The following is a 19398-nucleotide window of genomic DNA, read 5'->3' on the forward strand; positions in this document are numbered from 1 at the left end:
AGAAGCCATGAGCTCTTTGCGTAAACCTCCGATAAGAATAAATAAACGATTGGACCAACAAAACTCCTCTGTAGACTCTACATAATGCTTCAGAACTCGTTTGGCATCCAAACATTTCAAGCGCTGCTGTTCCTCCGTCCCGGAGAAAGAACCCAGTACAGGTAACACCACCGGTTGGGATAAATGAAAACGAGTTAACACTTTGGGTAGAAAAGAAGGTACCGTTCGCAAAACCACCCGATCCAAGCTGAACTCCAAAAACGGAGACCTACACGAAAGAGCCTGCAACTCCAAAACGCGTCTAGCCAAGACAATAGCCACTAAGAACACTGCCTTCAGAGTCAAGTCCTTCAAAGTACAGGAAGACAAAGGCTCAAAGGGAGGCTTGGTGAGGACCGAGAGAAACCAAATTACAGTCCCAGAGAGGAAAAAGGAAGAGACGGAGGACAGAGATTTGCCCCTCTCAAAAAACGAAGTACATCATGACCTCGAAAAAATGAAAGGGCCACACACTGCACCTTAAGAGAGGCCAAAGCCAGACCCTTGTCAAAACCACGCTGTAGAAAATCCAAAATTTACAGAACGGAAACGCAAAAGGGAGAAATACCGAGCTCCTCACACCACGCCTCGAAGATCCGCCATGTTCAAATATAATTCAAGGAGGTAGAGTGCCAACGAGAGCGAAGCACAGTGGCAATTACATTCACCGAGTATCCCTTCTTTGTCAACCTTGCCCGCTCAAGAACCAGGCCATAAAACAGAATTGACCCTGATCCGGATGAACCACTGGACCCTGCACCAGAAGATTTCCCCCTAAACCTGCCTCTCCTCTCCCCCCGTTCTCTATTTCGGTAGATAACATTCTCATCCTCTCTGTCCCATCTGCGCGCAACCTTGGAGTCATCTTTGACTCCGCTCTCTCCTTCTCTGCTCATATTCAGCAGATTGCCAAAACCTGTTGTTTCTTTCTCTATAATATTAACAAAATTCGCCCTTTCCTCTCCGAGGACGCTAACAAAACCCTTACCCACACCCTTATCACCTCTCGCCTAGACTACTGCAATTTGCTTCTCGCTGGTCTCCCACTCAGCCATCTATCTCCTCTTCAATCTGTCCAAAACTCTGCTGCGCGTCTTATATTCCGCCAGAGTCGCTATACTCACGTTAGCCCTCTCCTCAAGTCGCTTCACTGGCTCCCTAACCGCTTCCGCATACGGTTTAAACTTCTCCTTTTGACCTACAAGTGCATCCACTCCGCAGCTCCTCAGTACCTTTCCGCTCTCATCTCTCCCTACACTCCTCCCCGTGAACTCTGATCGCTGGGTAAATGTCTCCTGTCGTCCCCCCTTCTCCCCCACTGCTAACTCCCGGCTCCGTTCCTTCTATCTCACTGCTCCCTATGCCTGGAATAGACTCCCTGAGCCAGTACGTCAGGCTCAGTCTCTGGCTGTCTTCAAGTCTAGGCTTAAAGCCCACCTCTTTGCTACTGCTTTCGACTCCTAACCATGACTCTCTTACTCAACACCCTCACTTATCACCCCTACCACTGCAATTTCCCCACCCCTAGCTGTCTGTTCGTCTGTCCAATTTAGATTGTAAGCTCTGTTGAGCAGGGACTGTCTTTTCATGTTAATTTGTACAGCGCTGCGTAAGTCTAGTAGCGCTATAGAAATGTTTAATAGTAGTAGTAGTAGTAGTATTTAGCATGTCTGGGAGCCTGAGAGGAGCCCCTACTAGAAGCCACCGAAGATCGGCGTACCACGGTCTGCGAGGCCAATCTGGCGCCACCAAATTCACTCAGCCCCTGTGTGTCTCGATTCTCTGAAGACGCCCATTTAGAGGCCATGGAGGAAAGGCATAAAGAAGACCAGTTGGCCAGGGCTGAAGAAGCGCATCTACCCCCTGCGCCTTGGGATCTATGCAACGACTGATGAACAGAGAAAGTTTTGCATTGAGAGCAGAAGCAAACAGATCTATCTTGGGAAGCTCCCAACACTTTACCACCGACTGAAACGCTACATCGCTTAGAGACCACTCTCTGGGATCCAGCGTGTTTCGACTGAGAAAGCCTGCCTGGACATTCTGAACTCCTTCCAACCACGGATCAGTTGCGATGTTCCTTGCTCCAACTGCCGACTCCTCGTCCCTGCTATGGCATTGTCTGACATATTGCGTACCAATTCGCCCTCCAACAGATGGAGAAAAGCCTGGAGCGCTAGCCAAACTGCTCTGGTCTCTAGCAGATTGATTGAGCAAGATCTCTCCTGAAGGGACCACAGGCCTTGAGCAACCTGCCCGACTGTGAGTTCCCCAGCCCTGGAGACTGGTATCCATTGTAACTACTATCCAGCTGGGCTGGTCCAGAGGTATTCCCTTGGTCAGACTGGCATCCCGTAGCCACCATCGTAGGCTGCTCCTCACCTGTGCAGGAAGTGACAATCCCTGATGCAGCAGTCTTTCTGCAACGACCACCGTGATAGATGAGACCGCTGCAGAGGACTCATGTGAGCCCTGGCCCGGGGCATTGCCTCGATTATTGCCGCCATGGAACCCAGGATTTTAAGATAATCATTGGCCGTTGGCCTCAGGGTCTGCAATAATAGGCGAATCTGTGACTTCAGCTTGAGGACACAAGCCACTGGAAGAAATACTCTGCCCTGCAACGTGTCGAAACAGACTCCCAGGTACTCCAACGACTGAGATGGCTGCAGACGGCTCTTCTGCACATTGACTACCCAACCTAGGGACTGCAAGAAGGCTATCACGCAATCTGAACGCTCTCCTGGTAAGACTTCGCTCTGATCAGCCAATCGTCTTAAGTAAGGATGGACTAGTATGCCTTCTTTTCTGAGTGCTGCGGCTACTACGACCATTACACCTTGGTGAACATTTGAGGAGCAGTCGCAAGCCCAAAGGGATGAGACCGAAGCTGAAAGTGCTGGCCTAGAACTGCAAACAGAAGAAAAAGCTGATGCGTTGGTCGAATAGGGATATGCAAGTAGGCTTCTGTGAGGTCGAGAGCCGTCAGAAACTCCCCAGGTCGTACTGCCAGTATGACCAACTGCAAAGTCTCCATATGAAACGAAGGCACCCTGAGAGCTAGATTCGACTGCCTTGAGATCTAAAATCGGTCTGAAGGAACCCTCCTTCTTGGGAACCAGGAAATAAATGGCGTAAGGACCTTGACGAAGCTCTGCCAAAGGAACTGAACAAACAGCCCGAAGGTTGAGAAGTCTGCTCAGAGTGTCCCCGACAGACCTGGCTTTGAACCGAGAATGGCAGGGAGATTCCAAGAATGTGTCTGGCAAAGGACAAGCAAACTCTAAGGCGTACCCGTCTTGAATAACCACCAGAGCCACTGGTCGGAAGTAATCTGGGCCCACCTCCCATAAAATTGTGCCAACCGAGCACCCACCTGGACCAGAGGCTGGGCCCGCAAACCTTCATTCCTGAGGATGGGTGGAAGTCGAGAAGGAATTTTCCGTCTCCCAACCTCCTCTACATCCATCTCGAAAGGAGTGGGTCCTCTGAAAAAACCTTGAGCACTGAACTGAAGCCACCCCGCCCGGCCTATATCGACGAAAATCACAGCCTCTACCACGGCCGGAAAAAACACCACGTCCAGACCCCCTGGGACAATCCTCAGGAAGCCTCGGGGCTTTAGTCTCCCCAAGGCTATGAACCAGCTTGTCCAACTCATCACCAAACAGTAAGATTTACTAAGCTTGGATTTAGAGGCCACACCCACAGGCCAGCCACGAAGCCAAAGAGAGTGACGGGCCGCCACACATAAAGCCATAGACTTAGAAGAGGCTCGAAGCAAATCGTAAAGAGCATCTGCTAAAAAGGCTGAACCCATCTCCAATTTCGCTACTTCGGCATCTATCGCTGAAAGATAATCAGAAGTACAATCCAAGACCTTTACAGACCAACGAAAACAGGCTCTTGCTACTAAGAAACCACAAATAGCAGCCAGCACTGCCAGAGCAGACATCAAAACTATTCTTCAACAAGGATTCTATACAGCGATCCTGGACACCCTTCAGAGCAGTACCGCCATCTACAAGAACCGTATTTCGCTTGGTCACCACGGAGACTACCGCATCTACAACCAGATGGCGTAAAAGCTCTTTGTCTGATTCTGGAACAGGATAATGCCAAACCATAGATCTAGCAAGACGAAAAGCAGAATCAGGCACCTCCCACTGTGCCTGAATAATGTCCCTAATATCTTGATGCATTGGAAAGGTTTTACCTGGCCGCTGAATACCCTTCACCAGCAAATCAACTTTTATGGGCTCCACCGCCGGAGCGTCCTGCTCTTCAAAACAAAAAATAGTGGAAACCTGAGCAATAAGTTCCTGCAGGTCGTCTTTATGAAAAATACTCACCACTGATGGGTCCTCCCCCTCCTCCATCGTCAGGCTGAACGAGATCCTCAGGTAAGGGACCATTAGGAAAAAACTGTGGCTCTTCCAAGGATGGCATTTCCTGGTAAGGTTCAGAAGAACAATCCTCTTCTACATCCCATGACTGCCTGAGCCTCTTTGCAGCCACTAATTGCCCCTCCTGAGACCTCTTTACTAGAGCTTCCACCGGACCAGCTTTGTGCAGCAGAAAAGCTCAATATATTTGTAACACAAACTCAGGAGGCACTAAGAGACCCCCACAGAACTCTGCCTCCAACAGCACAGAAAAGACTAAACTACCCAACCAAGGCTTCAACCAAACTAAAAGAAATACAGCAAGAAAACAGAAAAGTATAAGGAATGAGACTGAAGGGCTCACCACCTTCCACCTGCTGAAGACTGAGATTACTGGATCTTTTTCAAGCTGGCAAGGGCTCTTATTGGCTTTCTCTAGAGTCACAGTTTTCTCAGTCTCCACCTGCTGGAAGCCACGCACAACCCATCAGTCACATACGCTAAGGAATGGCCATTTAACCCTATCCTCTATTTTCTGTCCAATAACTAATTCCTAAGCCACAGAAGGACATGACTTTTTAATTTTCTCAGTAGTCTTTCATAAGGAACTTTGTCAAAAGCTTTCTGAATATCTAGATATACCACATCAACCGACTCACCTTTATCCACGTTTAATAATGCCTTCAAAGTGGTTCCAAGATGGCCGCTGACTGAGACAGACGTGTTTCAGAGCTCCTCCAGATTTTACTGTTACTCTCTAATTACCTTGTAATGCCGAAGAGAAGGGGCAGAGCTGCTGCTACTGCAGCCCAGCAGCAAAGACCTTTGATATCTTCTGGCTTGATTGAATCTTATCTGCAACGAGCTCAGGTTTCAACAGCAGTGTCGGTGAGCAGTTCGCTGGAACAGCCCAGGATAGGAGACCAGGAGCTGAACCTTGAACTGGAAGTTTCTTTGAGCCCCTACGCAAGGGCCCCTCCTCCCCAGCCTGTGAGAAGTAGTTCTCCAGTGGCGGCGTCCTTAGCCCTGAATACAGAAGTGTTACAGGGTGGAATTGGACGGGAGGCAGTGTTAGCCTTAACGGAGAATGTGGGAGATTTGTCAGCTTCTTCCCTGTTATCTCACACTGCCGGAAAAAACACAGGAGGAGTTGCGAGAGACATTGGAAGGTGAGAAACATGTTTCACAGGAAGAGAGTGAGAGCATTGCATTTGCTAAACTTTTTCAGAAACCAGATGAAGTGACATTGGACAATCTATGGCAGTTGATTGAAGAATTGGGGACGTTTTTGTGCCCCAAGATGAGGAAAATAAGAAATGAAGTTGTGATATTAGATGGGAAGGTAACAGAAATTGAGAATGAGGTGAAAATAGTTAAAGCAGATTTGGCTAAACAGGAAAAGGATGTTTTAGAGTTGAAATAACAGCAAACAACAATGCTTAAAGACTTGGTTAATTTAAGGAGAAAATCAGAAATGCTGGAAAATACTTCAAAATCTAATAATCTGCGTTTTATAAATTTTCCGCGACAACCACTTATCTCCCCTCGGGAGATGCTAAAAAATTACCTCAGAGAAATTCTAGAGATAGAAGATAAAGATATGCCACCCTTTTCACAGGTTTTTTATATACCTGTGAAGGGTTTGGATCCTTTACAAAGGAATAATATTCAGAATGCGCAACCATTGGATGTTTCTGCCCTTCTTGAAATGTCGGATTCAGAACAGATAACACCAACTACTATGTTGGCCACAGTAGCGTTACCTTCAGACAAGATCTGGATTTTAAAGAAGTTTTTTCAGAATAAAGAAAAAACTTTTCGTGGTTTGCAAACTCGTGTTTTTCCAGATCTAGCGAGGGAAACGCAAAGGCGACGACAAATGTTTTTACAGATGAGACAGGAGACACTTCAACTTGGCGCAAGTTTTTACCTTAAATATCCTTGCAAATGTTTAATCTCCTATCAAGCCTTGAAATATGTTTATTTTGATCCTGACCAATTGTCATCTTTTTTAACATCTAAGAGAGCTCCTAGTTAAGTAAAGTTGAATAGAAACTCGTCTGTATCTCAAAATTTGATTTATAAAGTTTATTACCTGTTTTCTCCTATTTAGGAATCTTGGACTCCTGTTGTGGACTTTAAATGAAGCTATAATATTTAATTTGTGTTATGAATAATATCTTTAGATTTAATTGTAATAGTGGATTTTTCTTTACAAGTTTATACTTGTTTACTATGTATAAAAACGATAAATAAAATATAAAAAAAAAATAATAATGCCTTCAAAGAAATAAAGCAAATTGGTGAGGAAAGACTTCCCTTGGCTGAATCTATGCTGACTCTGTCCCAGTAAACCATGTTTGTCTATGTGTTCTGTAATTTTATTCATTATAATAGGTTCCACTATTTTGCCCAGCATTGAAGTCAGGCTTACCGGTCTGTAATTTCCTGGATCACCCCTGGAACCTTTTTTAAAAATTGGCATTACATTGGCCACCCTCCATTCTTCAAGTACCGTAGACAATTTTACATGACAGGTTACAGATCACCAACAGAAGATCAACAATTTCATCCGGTCCAGGTGATTTATCACTCCAACTTGTCGATTTGGCTCAGTACATCTTCCAGGTTCACAGAGATTTTTCAGTTCCTCCTCACCCTTGAAAACCATTTCTGGTACATCCTTCAAGGCAGTACCTCCAACTGGAATGATAGTGCTCTTTTGTAACAGCTGTCACCATGATATCCACATTGGGCTACTTTAGCTTATACTTTTCATCCTGAACAAGGGGAAATAGAGCTTGTCATAGCTCTTCTTACTCTAAGGCCAGCTTCCAGAGCCTCTCACAAAGAACCATCCTTGCAAAGATTGGAGCTTGAACCACCAGATGAATAATAAAAGCCTTATGAGGCATTCCAGAATAGGATCTACTGAGGACTCAGGAAGGGTATCTATGATACTTAAGGCTTGTGAAGACTGAGCAATATTGTTAGCCAGGTCCTCCCTCCGAAAGAACCTTACAGCTAAAAGATCATCTCTCAAACACAGGAATCTCTCCCTCCTCCAGAGGAGCAAGTCCTGAAGCTCCTCTAGACACAACACTATGGATACTCCCCTGGACTGAAGGTCTCTCTCAGAGAACTGAATGAGAATCCCAGCTGACCAGCTGATTCAGACAAAAGTCATTTGGAACAAAATAGGCTCCTCTGAACCCTCCACCACCTATCATGTGCTGCATCTAGTGTTGGTCTCCTCAAGTACTTTTCAACAAAAAGAATTCGTCCTTTTCCCCAAATAAACCTCTTGAGGGACCCTCCACTGCACTGGATGGGCTTCGTAAAGACTCTTCTCTCATGTCTGCCTGAGGCTAAGGCAGGTTAAAAGGAGAAGCAGCCATCTCCAAAATGGTCGCCATTCCTGCACTTTCAGAGAAGGGAAACAGCTGAGAGAGGAAATGGAGTCTGCCACCACTGAATCCAAAACTGAATCTCTCCACCGATGTTACTTTGCCTCACAGCTAGACACCAACAGAGTGCTGCAAGAGCAGCATTGCCCCAATGAACTACAGCAGCTCCATTTTGACCGCTCAAAAGCCAATGTCATCTCAACTGAAGTGGTGACACAGCCAATGTTCTGTTACCACACAGGAGGCCTGCCCGCTGAAGGAGGCCCACACGTTGAACCGGCAATAAAAAAGACATCAGCTTCTGTAAGAAAAAGAAAACAACATTCCTCTCAGAGAAGGTTGATCCAAATCTCAGAAAAAAACCCTTTGTAATAGGCTGCTGTTTTAGTTTCCTCAGATAAAAAAAATGCTGTCTCTCTCTCTTTTTTTTTTTATTTAAACAAAGCTCTATGCAGAAAGAGGGCCAAAAGATACTGATCTCTGAGGTGAAGAGTAAAGCAGAAAACCCAGATTCTTCCAAGTATCCCTTCAGTAGAGGATTCCAAGGAAATACCCTAAATCTCTCAGAAAATCTCCACATTCAACTGATAACCCAGTTCTCTAGCTGGACTAGGAGCTGAAAGACAAAAAGAATTTCATGGTATGACAACTGTCTGCTGGAGATAGAACAATACTGAAGGGCTAAGCTTGTATGGTGCCTTATATTAGGGATGAGCTCAAATCTGACTGGCTCTTTCTCCTATCTACTGGCTAACAGGCATAACCCATTGATTCTGGACTGGTCTGGTACAGACAATAAGGAAGTAGGCATTCCCAGGTGTGTAGTTTGGACGGGACGGGGTGAAGTTGCAATGTACCATGTATTTTTATAAAATACATTAGTACATATGTAGAGTGTATGCGCACAATTACACCAGCATCATAAATATTTATTTTGACAGAAATACAGACCAGGATGCAGCAATCTTGTCTCCAGTGCAGTTTTGAGAGCCATCAACAGCTGCTGTCTCTGGTTGGTTCTTTCCAGGCAATATTTTAAGTCTTCAATTGCCGCTTTAGAATCTGGAAAATCTTCACACAAGCAAAAATAGAATTTCAGATCTTGCTCATCCACCATACTAACATACAGAGGTTATATTCTGCCTAACTAACCAAAGGAAAATTTTTTGCTTAGAGACTAAACATAGCCTTTGATCCCTTGCTACAAAGCTGGCCATGAGAATTTTATATTTATACCTCAAATTTGATTTATATTAAAGGATGTAACCATCATAATTATAATATAACATACTTTAAAAATGAATAGGACATTTCATGGAGGACACAAAATGTGGATGGTTATGATGAATTTCATGCATAATGCTGAGCTAGGGACTTAATTATTATCATGTTTAGGGCTGGGAAGGAGCTTTCTTCATTATTATACAACTGGCTACTGATATGCAGGAGATGACCCTGTAAAAAAAGAGCTCTTCGCCTCTCAGAAACATGAACCTAATGGACCTCTGCTTTTCTTTCAACACTAGTAAAAAAAGGCCCGTTTCTGACACAAATGAAACGGGCGCTAGCAAGGTTTTCCTCGGAGTGTGTATGTTTGTGAGAGTGACTGTGTGTGAGAGAGAGAGTGAATGTGGAAGTGTGTGTGTGTGTGAGAGAGAGAGAGAGAGACTGGGTGCGAGTGTGTCTGTGAGAGAGAGAGTGTGTGTTTTTGAGAATGAGAGTGTGTGCAAGTGCATATGTGAGACACAGTGTGAGAGAGAGTGTGTTTCACACAGATACAGTGTGTGTGTGTGCGAGAGAGAGTGTGTGTGAGACACAGACTCTCTGTGAGACTGAGTGTATGAGACCAAGAGTGTGAGTGATTGTGTTGCACATAGAGAGTGAATGTGATACAGTGTGGGACATAGAGTGTGTGAGAGACAGAGTGTGAGAGTGAAAGACATTGACTATGAGAGAGTGTGTGAGAGAGAGAGTGTGTGTGTGTGTGACAGAGAAACCCCCTCTCTGGTGTCAGGCCCCCCCTCTCTCTCTGGTGTCTGAGCGTTACTGTGCAGGACGCTGAGCTCTGGCTGTGCTTCAAGGAACTGACCAATCCTATTTAATAGAATGCAGCTCCAACATTCTGAAGCCGAGAAACCTCGTGTGGTTGGTCACTTCTGCTTGTGACAAACCCGGAAGGACATGATGTCAATTCAGGAGATGGATGCCGAGAGCAGGAATGCCTCAGCCATGAGGTCAGCTTCAGAATGTTGGAGGTACGTTTTATTATATAGGATAATTATGCTAACACACAGAGCCCTTGTTGTATTCCAATTCTATGGCTGTGGTAATTGTTGCAGAATTCACTTCTAGCTATGAAGCTGTAGTAAATTGCATTGTGCTGTTGTCTTCTCCTCATCTGGTGATGACTGCTTTGCTCCTCCCATCCGCTGCTTCCTGTACCTACAAGTGGTCTATTGGCTTCTCTCCTCTTCCTACTCTTCCTGCAGCTGATACGGCTCTTCTTCTCCTTCTACCTGCTTCTTCCTTTACTTGCAGCTGGGATGGTTCTTTCCTCCCACTGCTGCCCCTTCTTCCCCCCTTTGACCTACAGCTGCCTGTGGCTTCTCTCTTCCTCCTGCTTCCCCTGATTATGGACCACTAATCCTACTATCCACCCTCCTGTCACTGCTTGATTTTGTGTACTGTACTCCAGGGGGAATTCTGCACAAAAAACATTGAAAATTCTGCACAATTGTTTTTTTTAATTCAATGCACAATATTTTAAAGTTCTGCAAAGTTTATTTGTACAGTTTTGTGTAGAATTCCCTCATCGAAAGGCCTAAAATCCCTTCCTGTCTTTTCCTTTTTCAGGCGCCAGCCTCCTCGGTTCCCTCTCTCACTTCAACTGCAGATCTCTCTCCCTCTAAATCCCAATATAACCCATAATTCTGTCTACCCATAAAGTCTTCTCCTGCATGCAAGACCCCCTCTTATTCTTTCCCCTCCCCCCCCCATTTCCCACCACCCTATCACCCATGGGCAGCCTTCAGCTTCCTGCTCCCACCCCCATGGCACATTCACCCATTTACTCTGCCCCCAATCCCTCACCCCATGGTACATGATTCACTCCTGTACTCTAACCCCAAACCCTCAATGCACACTCACCTTTTCTCTGGCCCCTTCTCGTTTTCCGCCACAGCAGCGGCTCTGCTCACTCTCTCTACCCCTCCCCTACTGAGTTCCCACCACAAGGAGGAAGTAAACTGCGGCACAGTGGGTCAAATTCCTCCTCCTGTGCCAGCTTAGACCCGGCTATTTATGCGAACTGTGGGATTGCAGCATGGGCAGAATTCTGCACATCCTGCGGGGTGGAGAATTCTGCACAAATTCTATGCTGCGTAGCTGACCAGAACTCCCCCAGGAATAGTTGCAGAGTACCAACATAACAGCAAGCACAGGGTTACTGTCCTATTAGAGTAAGTGGTAGCAATGGGGGAGTGAGAGAGTGCACATGATAACAGGGGAGCATAAAAGACTAAAGGGAATAGAGAGACAAAGAGAGGCATGTTATACTGTGTGAGGGCAGGGTAAGAAAAGAGGAAGAAAAGAACAGAAAAAGAAAACTTTTTATTTTACATTTAGCTCCCATCTTTTACAGTACTATATCAAGGTGAGTTATATTCAGATACACTAGGTATTTCCCTGTCTCCAAATGGCTTACAATCTTACCGGTCAATAGTAAGCTAGCAGTGGTCAGCTTTTTTTTTTTTTTTTTAAAGCATTGAACCCCGCCAGTTAAATTAAACCTAAATATCCAATGCTGGCCTACATTTCAGCACCGGCATTGAATATTCAGGCATCACCAAACTTGTGATAGCTGCCAGCAGTTACACAGTTGTTGTACATATTCAGCTAGGTCTTACGCAGGTCCCAACTGAATATCGGCCAGGACTCATATAAGAGAATCTGTCAGGTCTGCCACCATAGCATCCACCCCGCCCCCAATTCAGATCCTCCTCCAGTGGTGCCGATCATCCTGTCAAAAAAGATATAAAGGTATTGGAGAAGGTGCAGAGAAGGGCAACGAAAATGATAAAAGGGATGGGACGACTACCTTATGAGGAGAGGTTAAGAAGGCTAGGACTCTTTAGCCTGGAGAAAAGGCGGCTGAGGGGTGATATGATAGAGGTCCACAAAATAATGAGTGGGGTAGAGCGGACAGATATGAAGCGTTTGATTACGCTTTCAGCGAATGCTACATACCTGTAGAAGGTATTCTCCGAGGACAGCAGGCTGATTGTTCTCACTGATGGGTGACGTCCACGGCAGCCCCTCCAATCGGAACTTCTCTAGCAAAGGCCTTTGCTAGTCCTCGCGCGCCGATGCGCACCACGCATGCGCGGCCGTCTTCCCGCCCGAACTGGCTCGTGTTCGTCAGTCCCATATGCAAGACAAAGACAAGGGAAGACATAACTCCAAAGGGGAGGCGGGCGGGTTTGTGAGAACAATCAGCCTGCTGTCCTCGGAGAATACCTTCTACAGGTATGTAGCATTCGCTTTCTCCAAGGACAAGCAGGCTGCTTGTTCTCACTGATGGGGTACCCCTAGCCCCCAGGCTCACTCAAAACAACAAACATGGTCAATTGGGCCTCGCAACGGCGAGGACATAACTGAGATTGACCTAACAATTTTTCCAACTAACTGAGAGTGTAGCCTGAAACAGAATAAAAACATGGGCTTAGGGGGGTGGAGTTGGATCCTAAACCCCGAACAGATTCTGAAGCACTGACTGCCCGAACCGACTGTCGCGTCGGGTATCCTGCTGCAGGCAGTAATGAGATGTGAATATGTGGACAGATGACCACGTCGCAGCTTTGCAAATCTCTTCAATAGTGGCTGACTTCAAGTGGGCTACCGACGCTGCCATGGCTCTAACATTATGAGCCGTGACATGACCTTCAAGAGCCAGCCCAGCCTGGGCGTAAGTGAAGGAAATGCAATCTGCTAGCCAATTGGATATGGTGCGTTTCCCCACAGCCACTCCCCTCCTGTTGGGATCAAAAGAAACAAGCAATTGGGCAGACTGTCTGTTGGGCTGTGCCCGCTCCAGATAGAAGGCCAATGCTCTCTTGCAGTCCAATGTGTGCACCTGACGTTCAGCAGGGCAGGAATGAGGACGGGGAAAGAATGTTGGCAAGACAATTGACTGGTTCAGATGGAACTCCGACACAACCTTTGGCAAGAACTTAGGGTGAGTGCGGAGGACTACTCTGTTATGATGAAATTTGGTGTAAGGGGCCTGGGCTACCAGGGCCTGAAGCTCACTGACTCTACGAGCTGAAGTATCTGCCACCAAGAAAATGACCTTCCAGGTCAAGTACTTCAGATGGCAGGAGTTCAGTGGCTCAAAAGGAGGTTTCATCAGCTGGGTGAGAACGACATTGAGATCCCATGACACTGTAGGAGATTTGATAGGGGGCTTTGACAAAAGCAAACCTCTCATGAAGCGAACAACTAAAGGCTGTCCTGAGATCGGCTTACCTTCCACACGGTAATGGTATGCACTGATTGCACTAAGGTGAACCCTTACAGAGTTGGTCTTGAGACCAGACTCAGACAAGTGCAGAAGGTATTCAAGCAGGGTCTGTGTAGGACAAGAGCGAGGATCTAGGGCCTTGCTGTCACACCAGACGGCAAACCTTCTCCATAGAAAGAAGTAACTCCTCTTAGTGGAATCTTTCCTGGAAGCAAGCAAGATGCGGGAGACACCCTCTGACAGACCTAAAGAGGCAAAATGTCTACGCCCTCAACATCCAGGCCGTGAGAGCCAGAGACTGGAGGTTGGGATGCACAAGCGCCCCTTCGTCCTGTGTGATGAGGGTCGGAAAACACTCCAATCTCCACGGTTCTTCGGAGGACAACTCCAGAAGAAGAGGGAACCAGATCTGAAGCGGCCAAAAAGGAGCAATCAGAATCATGGTGCCTCGGTCTTGCTTGAGTTTCAACAAAGTCTTCCCCACCAGAGGTATGGGAGGATAAGCATACAGCAGACCTTCCCCCCAGTACAGGAGGAAGGCATCCGGTGCCAGTCTGCCGTTGGCCTGAAGCCTGGAACAGAACTGAGGGACCTTGTGGTTGGCTCGAGATGCAAATAGATCTACCAAGGGGGTGCCCCACACCTGGAAGATCTGTCGCACTACTCTGGAGTTGAGCGACCACTCGTGAGGTTGCATAATCCTGCTCAGTCTGTCGGCCAGACTGTTGTTTACGCCTGCCAGATATGTGGCTTGGAGCACCATGCCGTGACGGCGAGCCCAGAGCCACATGCTGACGGCTTCCTGACACAGGGGGCGAGATCCGGTGCCCCCCTGCTTGTTGATGTAATACATGGCAACCTGGTTGTCTGTCTGAATTTGGATAATTTGATGGGACAGCCGATCTCTGAAAGCCTTCAGAGCGTTCCAGACCGCTCGCAACTCCAGGAGATTGATCTGCAGATCGCGTTCCTGGAGGGACCAGCTTCCCTGGGTGTGAAGCCCATCGACATGAGCTCCCCACCCCAGGAGAGACGCATCCGTAGTCAGCACTTTTTGAGGCTGAGGAATTTGGAAAGGACGTCCCAGAGTCAAATTGGACCAAATCGTCCACCAATACAGTGATTTGAGAAAACTCGTGGACAGGTGGATCACGTCTTCTAGATCCCCAGCAGCCTGAAACCACTGGGAAGCTAGGGTCCATTGAGCAGATCTCATGTGAAGACGGGCCATGGGAGTCACATGAACTGTGGAGATCATGTGGCCCAGCAATCTCAACATCTGCCGAGCTGTGATCTGCTGGGACGCTCGCACCCGCGAGACGAGGGACAACAAGTTGTTGGCTCTCGCCTCTGGGAGATAGGCACGAGCCGTCCGAGAATCCAGCAGAGCTCCTATGAATTCGAGTCTCTGTACTGGGAGAAGATGGGACTTTGGATAATTTATCACAAACCCCAGTAGCTCCAGGAGGCGAATAGTCATCTGCATGGACTGTAGAGCTCCTGCCTCGGATGTGTTCTTTACCAGCCAATCGTCGAGATATGGGAACACGTGAACCCCCAGCCTGGAAAGTGCCGCTGCTACTACAGCCAAGCACTTCGTGAACACTCTGGGCGCAGAGGCGAGCCCAAAGGGTAGCACACAGTACTGGAAGTGACGTGTGCCCAGCTGAAATCGCAGATACTGTCTGTGAGCTGGCAGTATCGGGATGTGCGTGTAGGCGTCCTTCAAGTTCAAGAGCATAGCCAATCGTTTTCCTGAATCATGGGGAGAAGGGTGCCCAGGGAAAGCATCCTGAACTTTTCCTTGACCAGATATTTGTTCAGGGCCCTTAGGTCTAGGATGGGACGCATCCCCCCTGTTTTCTTTTCCACAAGGAAGTACCTGGAATAGAATCCCACCCTTCTTGCCCGGATGGCACGGGCTCGACCGCATTGGGGCTGAGAAGGGCGGAGAGTTCCTCTGCAAGTACCTGCTTGTGTTGGAAGCTGTAAGACTGAGCTCCCGGTGGACAATTTGGAGGTTTGGAGGCCAAATTGAGAGTGTATCCTTGCCGGACTATTTGAAGAACCCACTGATCGGAGGTTATGAGAGGCCACCTTTGGTGAAAAACTTTCAACCTCCCTCCGACCGGTAGGTCGCCCGGTACTGACACTTGGATGTCGGCTATGCTCTGCTGGAGCCAGTCAAAAGCTCGCCCCTTGCTTTTGCTGGGGAGCCGAGGGGCCTTGCTGAGGCGCATGCTGCTGACGAGAGCGAGCGCGCTGGGTCTTAGCCTGGGCCGCAGGCTGTCGAGAAGGAGGATTGTACCTAAGCTTACCAGAAGAGTAGGGAACAGTCTTCCTTCCCCCATAAAAACGTCTACCTGTAGAGGTAGAAGCTGAAGGCTGCCGGCGGGAGAACTTGTCGAAAGCGGTATCCCGCTGGTGGAGCTGTTGTACCACCTGTTCGACCATCTCTCCAAAAATATTATCCGCATGGCAAGGGGAGTCCGCAATCCGCTGCTGGATCCTATTCTCCAGGTCGGAGGCACGCAGCCATGAGAGTCTGCGCATCACCACACCTTGAGCAGCGGCCCTGGACTCAACATCAAAGGTGTCATACACCCCTCTGGCCAGGAATTTTCAGCACGCCTTCAGCTGCCTGACCACCTCCTGAAATGGCTTGGCTTGCTCAGGAGGGAGCGCATCAACCAAGCCCGCCAACTGCCGCACATTGTTCCGCATGTGTATGCTCGTGTAGAGCTGGTAAGACTGAATTTTGGCCACGAGCATAGAGGAATGGTAGTCCTTCCTCCCAAAGGAGTCTAAGGTTCTAAAGTCTTTGCCCGGGGGCGCCGAAGCATGCTCCCTAGAACTCTTAGCCTTCTTTGGGGCCAAATCCACATCTCCAGAGTCATGAGGCAACTGAGTGCGCATCAGCTCTGGGTCCCCATGGATCCGGTACTGGGACTCGATCTTCTTGGGAATGTGGGGATTAGTTAGAGGCTTGGTCCAGTTCGCCAGCAATGTCTTTTTTAGGACATGATGCATGGGTACTGTGGACGCTTCCTTAGGTGGAGAAGGATAGTCCAGGAGCTCAAACATTTCAGCCCTGGGCTCGTCCTCCACAACCACCGGGAAGGGGATGGCCGTAGACATCTCCCAGACAAAGGCCGCGAAAGACAGACTCTCGGGAGGAGAAAGCTGCCTTTCAGGGGAGGGAGTGGGATCCGAAGGAAGGCCATCAGACTCCTCCGTCAGAGAAATATCTGATGTCCTCCTCCTCCTCCCACGAGGCCTCACCATCGGTATCAGACACAAGTTCACGAACCTGTGTCTGAAGCCGTGCCCGGCTCGACTCCGTGGAACCACGGCCACGGTAGGAGCGTCGAGAGGTAGACTCCCTCGCCCTCACCGGCGAAACTCCCTCCGCCGACGTTGTCGGGGAGCCTTCCTGGGAGGCGACCACAGTCGGTACCGCAAGCGGCACCGATGTCGGAGACCTCACCCCGGGCAAAGGGCCAGCCGGTGCTTCGCTCGACGGTACCGGAGGCGCAAGCACCCCCGGTACCGAAGGGGAAGGGCGCAACAGCTCTCCCAGGATCTCTGGGAGAACGGCCCGGAGACTCTCATGCAGGGCGGCTGTGGAGAAAGACATGGAAGCCGATGCAGGAGTCGAAGTCAGAGTCTGTTCCGGGCGTGGAGGCTGTTCCGGGCTGTCCAAGGCGGAGCGCATCGACACCTCCTGAACAGAGGGTGAGCGGTCCTCCCGGTGCCGATGCCTGCTGGGTGCCGACTCCTTCGGCGACTCAGAGCTCTCGGTACCGACGCGGGAAGGAGACCGGTGTCGATGCTTCTTTGACTTTTTCAAACGAAGCATGTCACCGGAGCTTCCCCGGTACCGACGAGGAGGACGTAGAATCCAACCGTCGCTTCCTCGGGGCCGAGGCCAAAGAAGGTCGGTCTCGGGGGGGCTGTACCGCAGGAGCCCTCAGGGTAGGGGGAGACCCACCCGAAGGCTCACCGCCACCAGCAGGGGAATGGACAGCCCTCACCTGCACTCCAGACGAAGCACCATCGTCCGACGACATCAGCAGAAGCGGAGGTCCCGGTACCACCGACGCCGATGCAGCCTTCCGATGCCTCAGCCCCGACGATGCAGAGGGTCGATGCCTCGATGCAATCGATACCGTCGCGGCCGAGGGCGGAGGTGTTGACGCTGTCGACGCACTCGATACTCCCGATGCCGACGAAGAGCCCGAGAACAAAACGTTCCACTGGGCCAATCTCGCTACCTGAGTCCTTTTCTGTAAAAGGGCGCAAAGACTGCAGGCCTGCGGGCAGTGCCCAGCCCCCAGACACTGAAGACACGACGCGTGCCTATCAGTGAGCGAGATTACCCGGGCGCACTGGGTGCACTTCTTGAAGCCGCTGGGAGACTTCGATGACATGGGCGGAAAAATCACGCTGGTGAAATCAAAACTCGTAATTGCGGTAAGGCACCAAAAAGATGGGGAGAAAAAACTCGACCCGAGGCCTCAAAGGGGCCTACCCCGAAAACGAAAGAAAACTTAACGGGGCCAAAAACTAGAAATAGGGGGAAGGGAAAAAGACCAAAAAGGCCCTTCTCCGGAATCCCTCTTTTTTTTTTTTTTTTAGCGAAAAGTCAAAAAGACGCACGAGGGTCAACTTAAGGGGCGCGAACGGCGCAAAACACGACCGTACCGAGTGCGGACAAAAGAAGATTGACAAACACGAGCCGGTTCGGGCGGGAAGATGGCCGCGCATGCGCAGTGCGCATCGGCGCGCGAGGACTAGCAAAGGCCTTTGCTAGAGAAGTTCCGATTGGAGGGGCTGCCGTGGACGTCACCCATCAGTGAGAACAAGCAGCCTGCTTGTCCTCGGAGAATAACAATAATAGAACCAGGGGACACAAGATGAAATTAGAATGTGGTAGGTTTAAAACAAATTGGAGAAAGTTTTTCTTTACTCAGCGCGTGGTTAGACTCTGGAACTCACTGCCGGAGAAGGTAGTGACAGCAGCTGGCCTTGCTGAGTTTAAAGGGAGTCTGGACAGATTCCTGAAGGAAAAGTCCATTGATCGTTATTAAATTTTGGGTTTTTGCCAGGTTCTTGGGGCCTGGATTGGCTGCTGTAGGAGACAGAGTGCTGGGCTTGATGGACCTTTGGTCTTTTCCCAGCGTGGCAGTGCTTAGGTACTTATGTAATGACACTGAATATTGCTGGCACCCACATAACTCCCAGCTTTTCTCTGACTCTGCCCCTAGATGGTCCATCCTCTAAAGTTTTGACATGGCCACTAGTGCTGATCAGCCCCCCCAGATCCCTCCCCATAGCCTCAACCCTTCCCCTCCCCCCCACTAAAAAAAAACAACCCTCGGCACTTCCAAAACTTACCCAGAATGATTCCTGGTAGTCTAGTGGGACGGGGCAGAAGCAGTCCCCTTTTGCTCCTGCCCTGTTTGCCTCCGGGTTCAAGGCTGACTCCTAGTGGTAGTATCACAACACTATCGTTAGGGTCATAGTGACCATTTTGAACAGACCCGCATGAGGTAGAAAAGGAAGGGGATCGTTCCTGCCTGTTACCACTAGACTACTAGCAATAGCCCCGGGTAAGTCCTGGGGGTGCCTAGATCTTGAGAGCAGAGGGGTCAAGGGAGGGGAACGACCAGAAGTTCAGTGAGGTACGGGAGGGGGGAGAAACTGGAAGTGGGGATGGATGGGGATATTGAAGCATCAGCCAGAAAACCTGAAGTTATGCAGTTGCTGGCCTATATTCAGTTCCAGCACTTGCATAGCTCAATGACAGAACAGCTTTTTGTGCGGTCCTATTTAGTCACTTAATTATGCAGGCAGTAGCACTGAAAATTGTTGGCACTCACATAACTCCCAGCTCCTCCCAGACTGCCCTCCACTGCCCAGTTTTGACCTGGCTGGTTAATGCTTTTATTTAGCAGCACTGCCTAGTTAAATGCTGCTGAATAACAGTAGCCAGCCCACTCAGCATAAAGTGTCTCCTGCCCAATTAAACTCTTTCGAATGAGTCACG

At 48.9% G+C, this 19398-nt stretch overlaps 1 protein-coding gene across 1 annotated transcript in view; it reads right to left on the bottom strand.

Annotated features, from left to right (window-relative positions):
- The window catches only part of ANAPC2 (anaphase promoting complex subunit 2), a 492733-nt gene that overhangs the window by 250808 nt on the left and 222527 nt on the right, over positions 1-19398 (bottom strand). The window contains exon 6 of the mRNA XM_030206193.1: positions 8783-8902. Within this exon, the coding sequence (XP_030062053.1) occupies positions 8783-8902 (120 nt within the window). The remainder of the gene's footprint in view (positions 1-8782; positions 8903-19398) is intronic.

The sequence above is a fragment of the Microcaecilia unicolor genome, chromosome 6 (assembly GCF_901765095.1).
Source record: "Microcaecilia unicolor chromosome 6, aMicUni1.1, whole genome shotgun sequence".
Taxonomy (NCBI): Eukaryota; Metazoa; Chordata; class Amphibia; order Gymnophiona; family Siphonopidae; genus Microcaecilia; species Microcaecilia unicolor.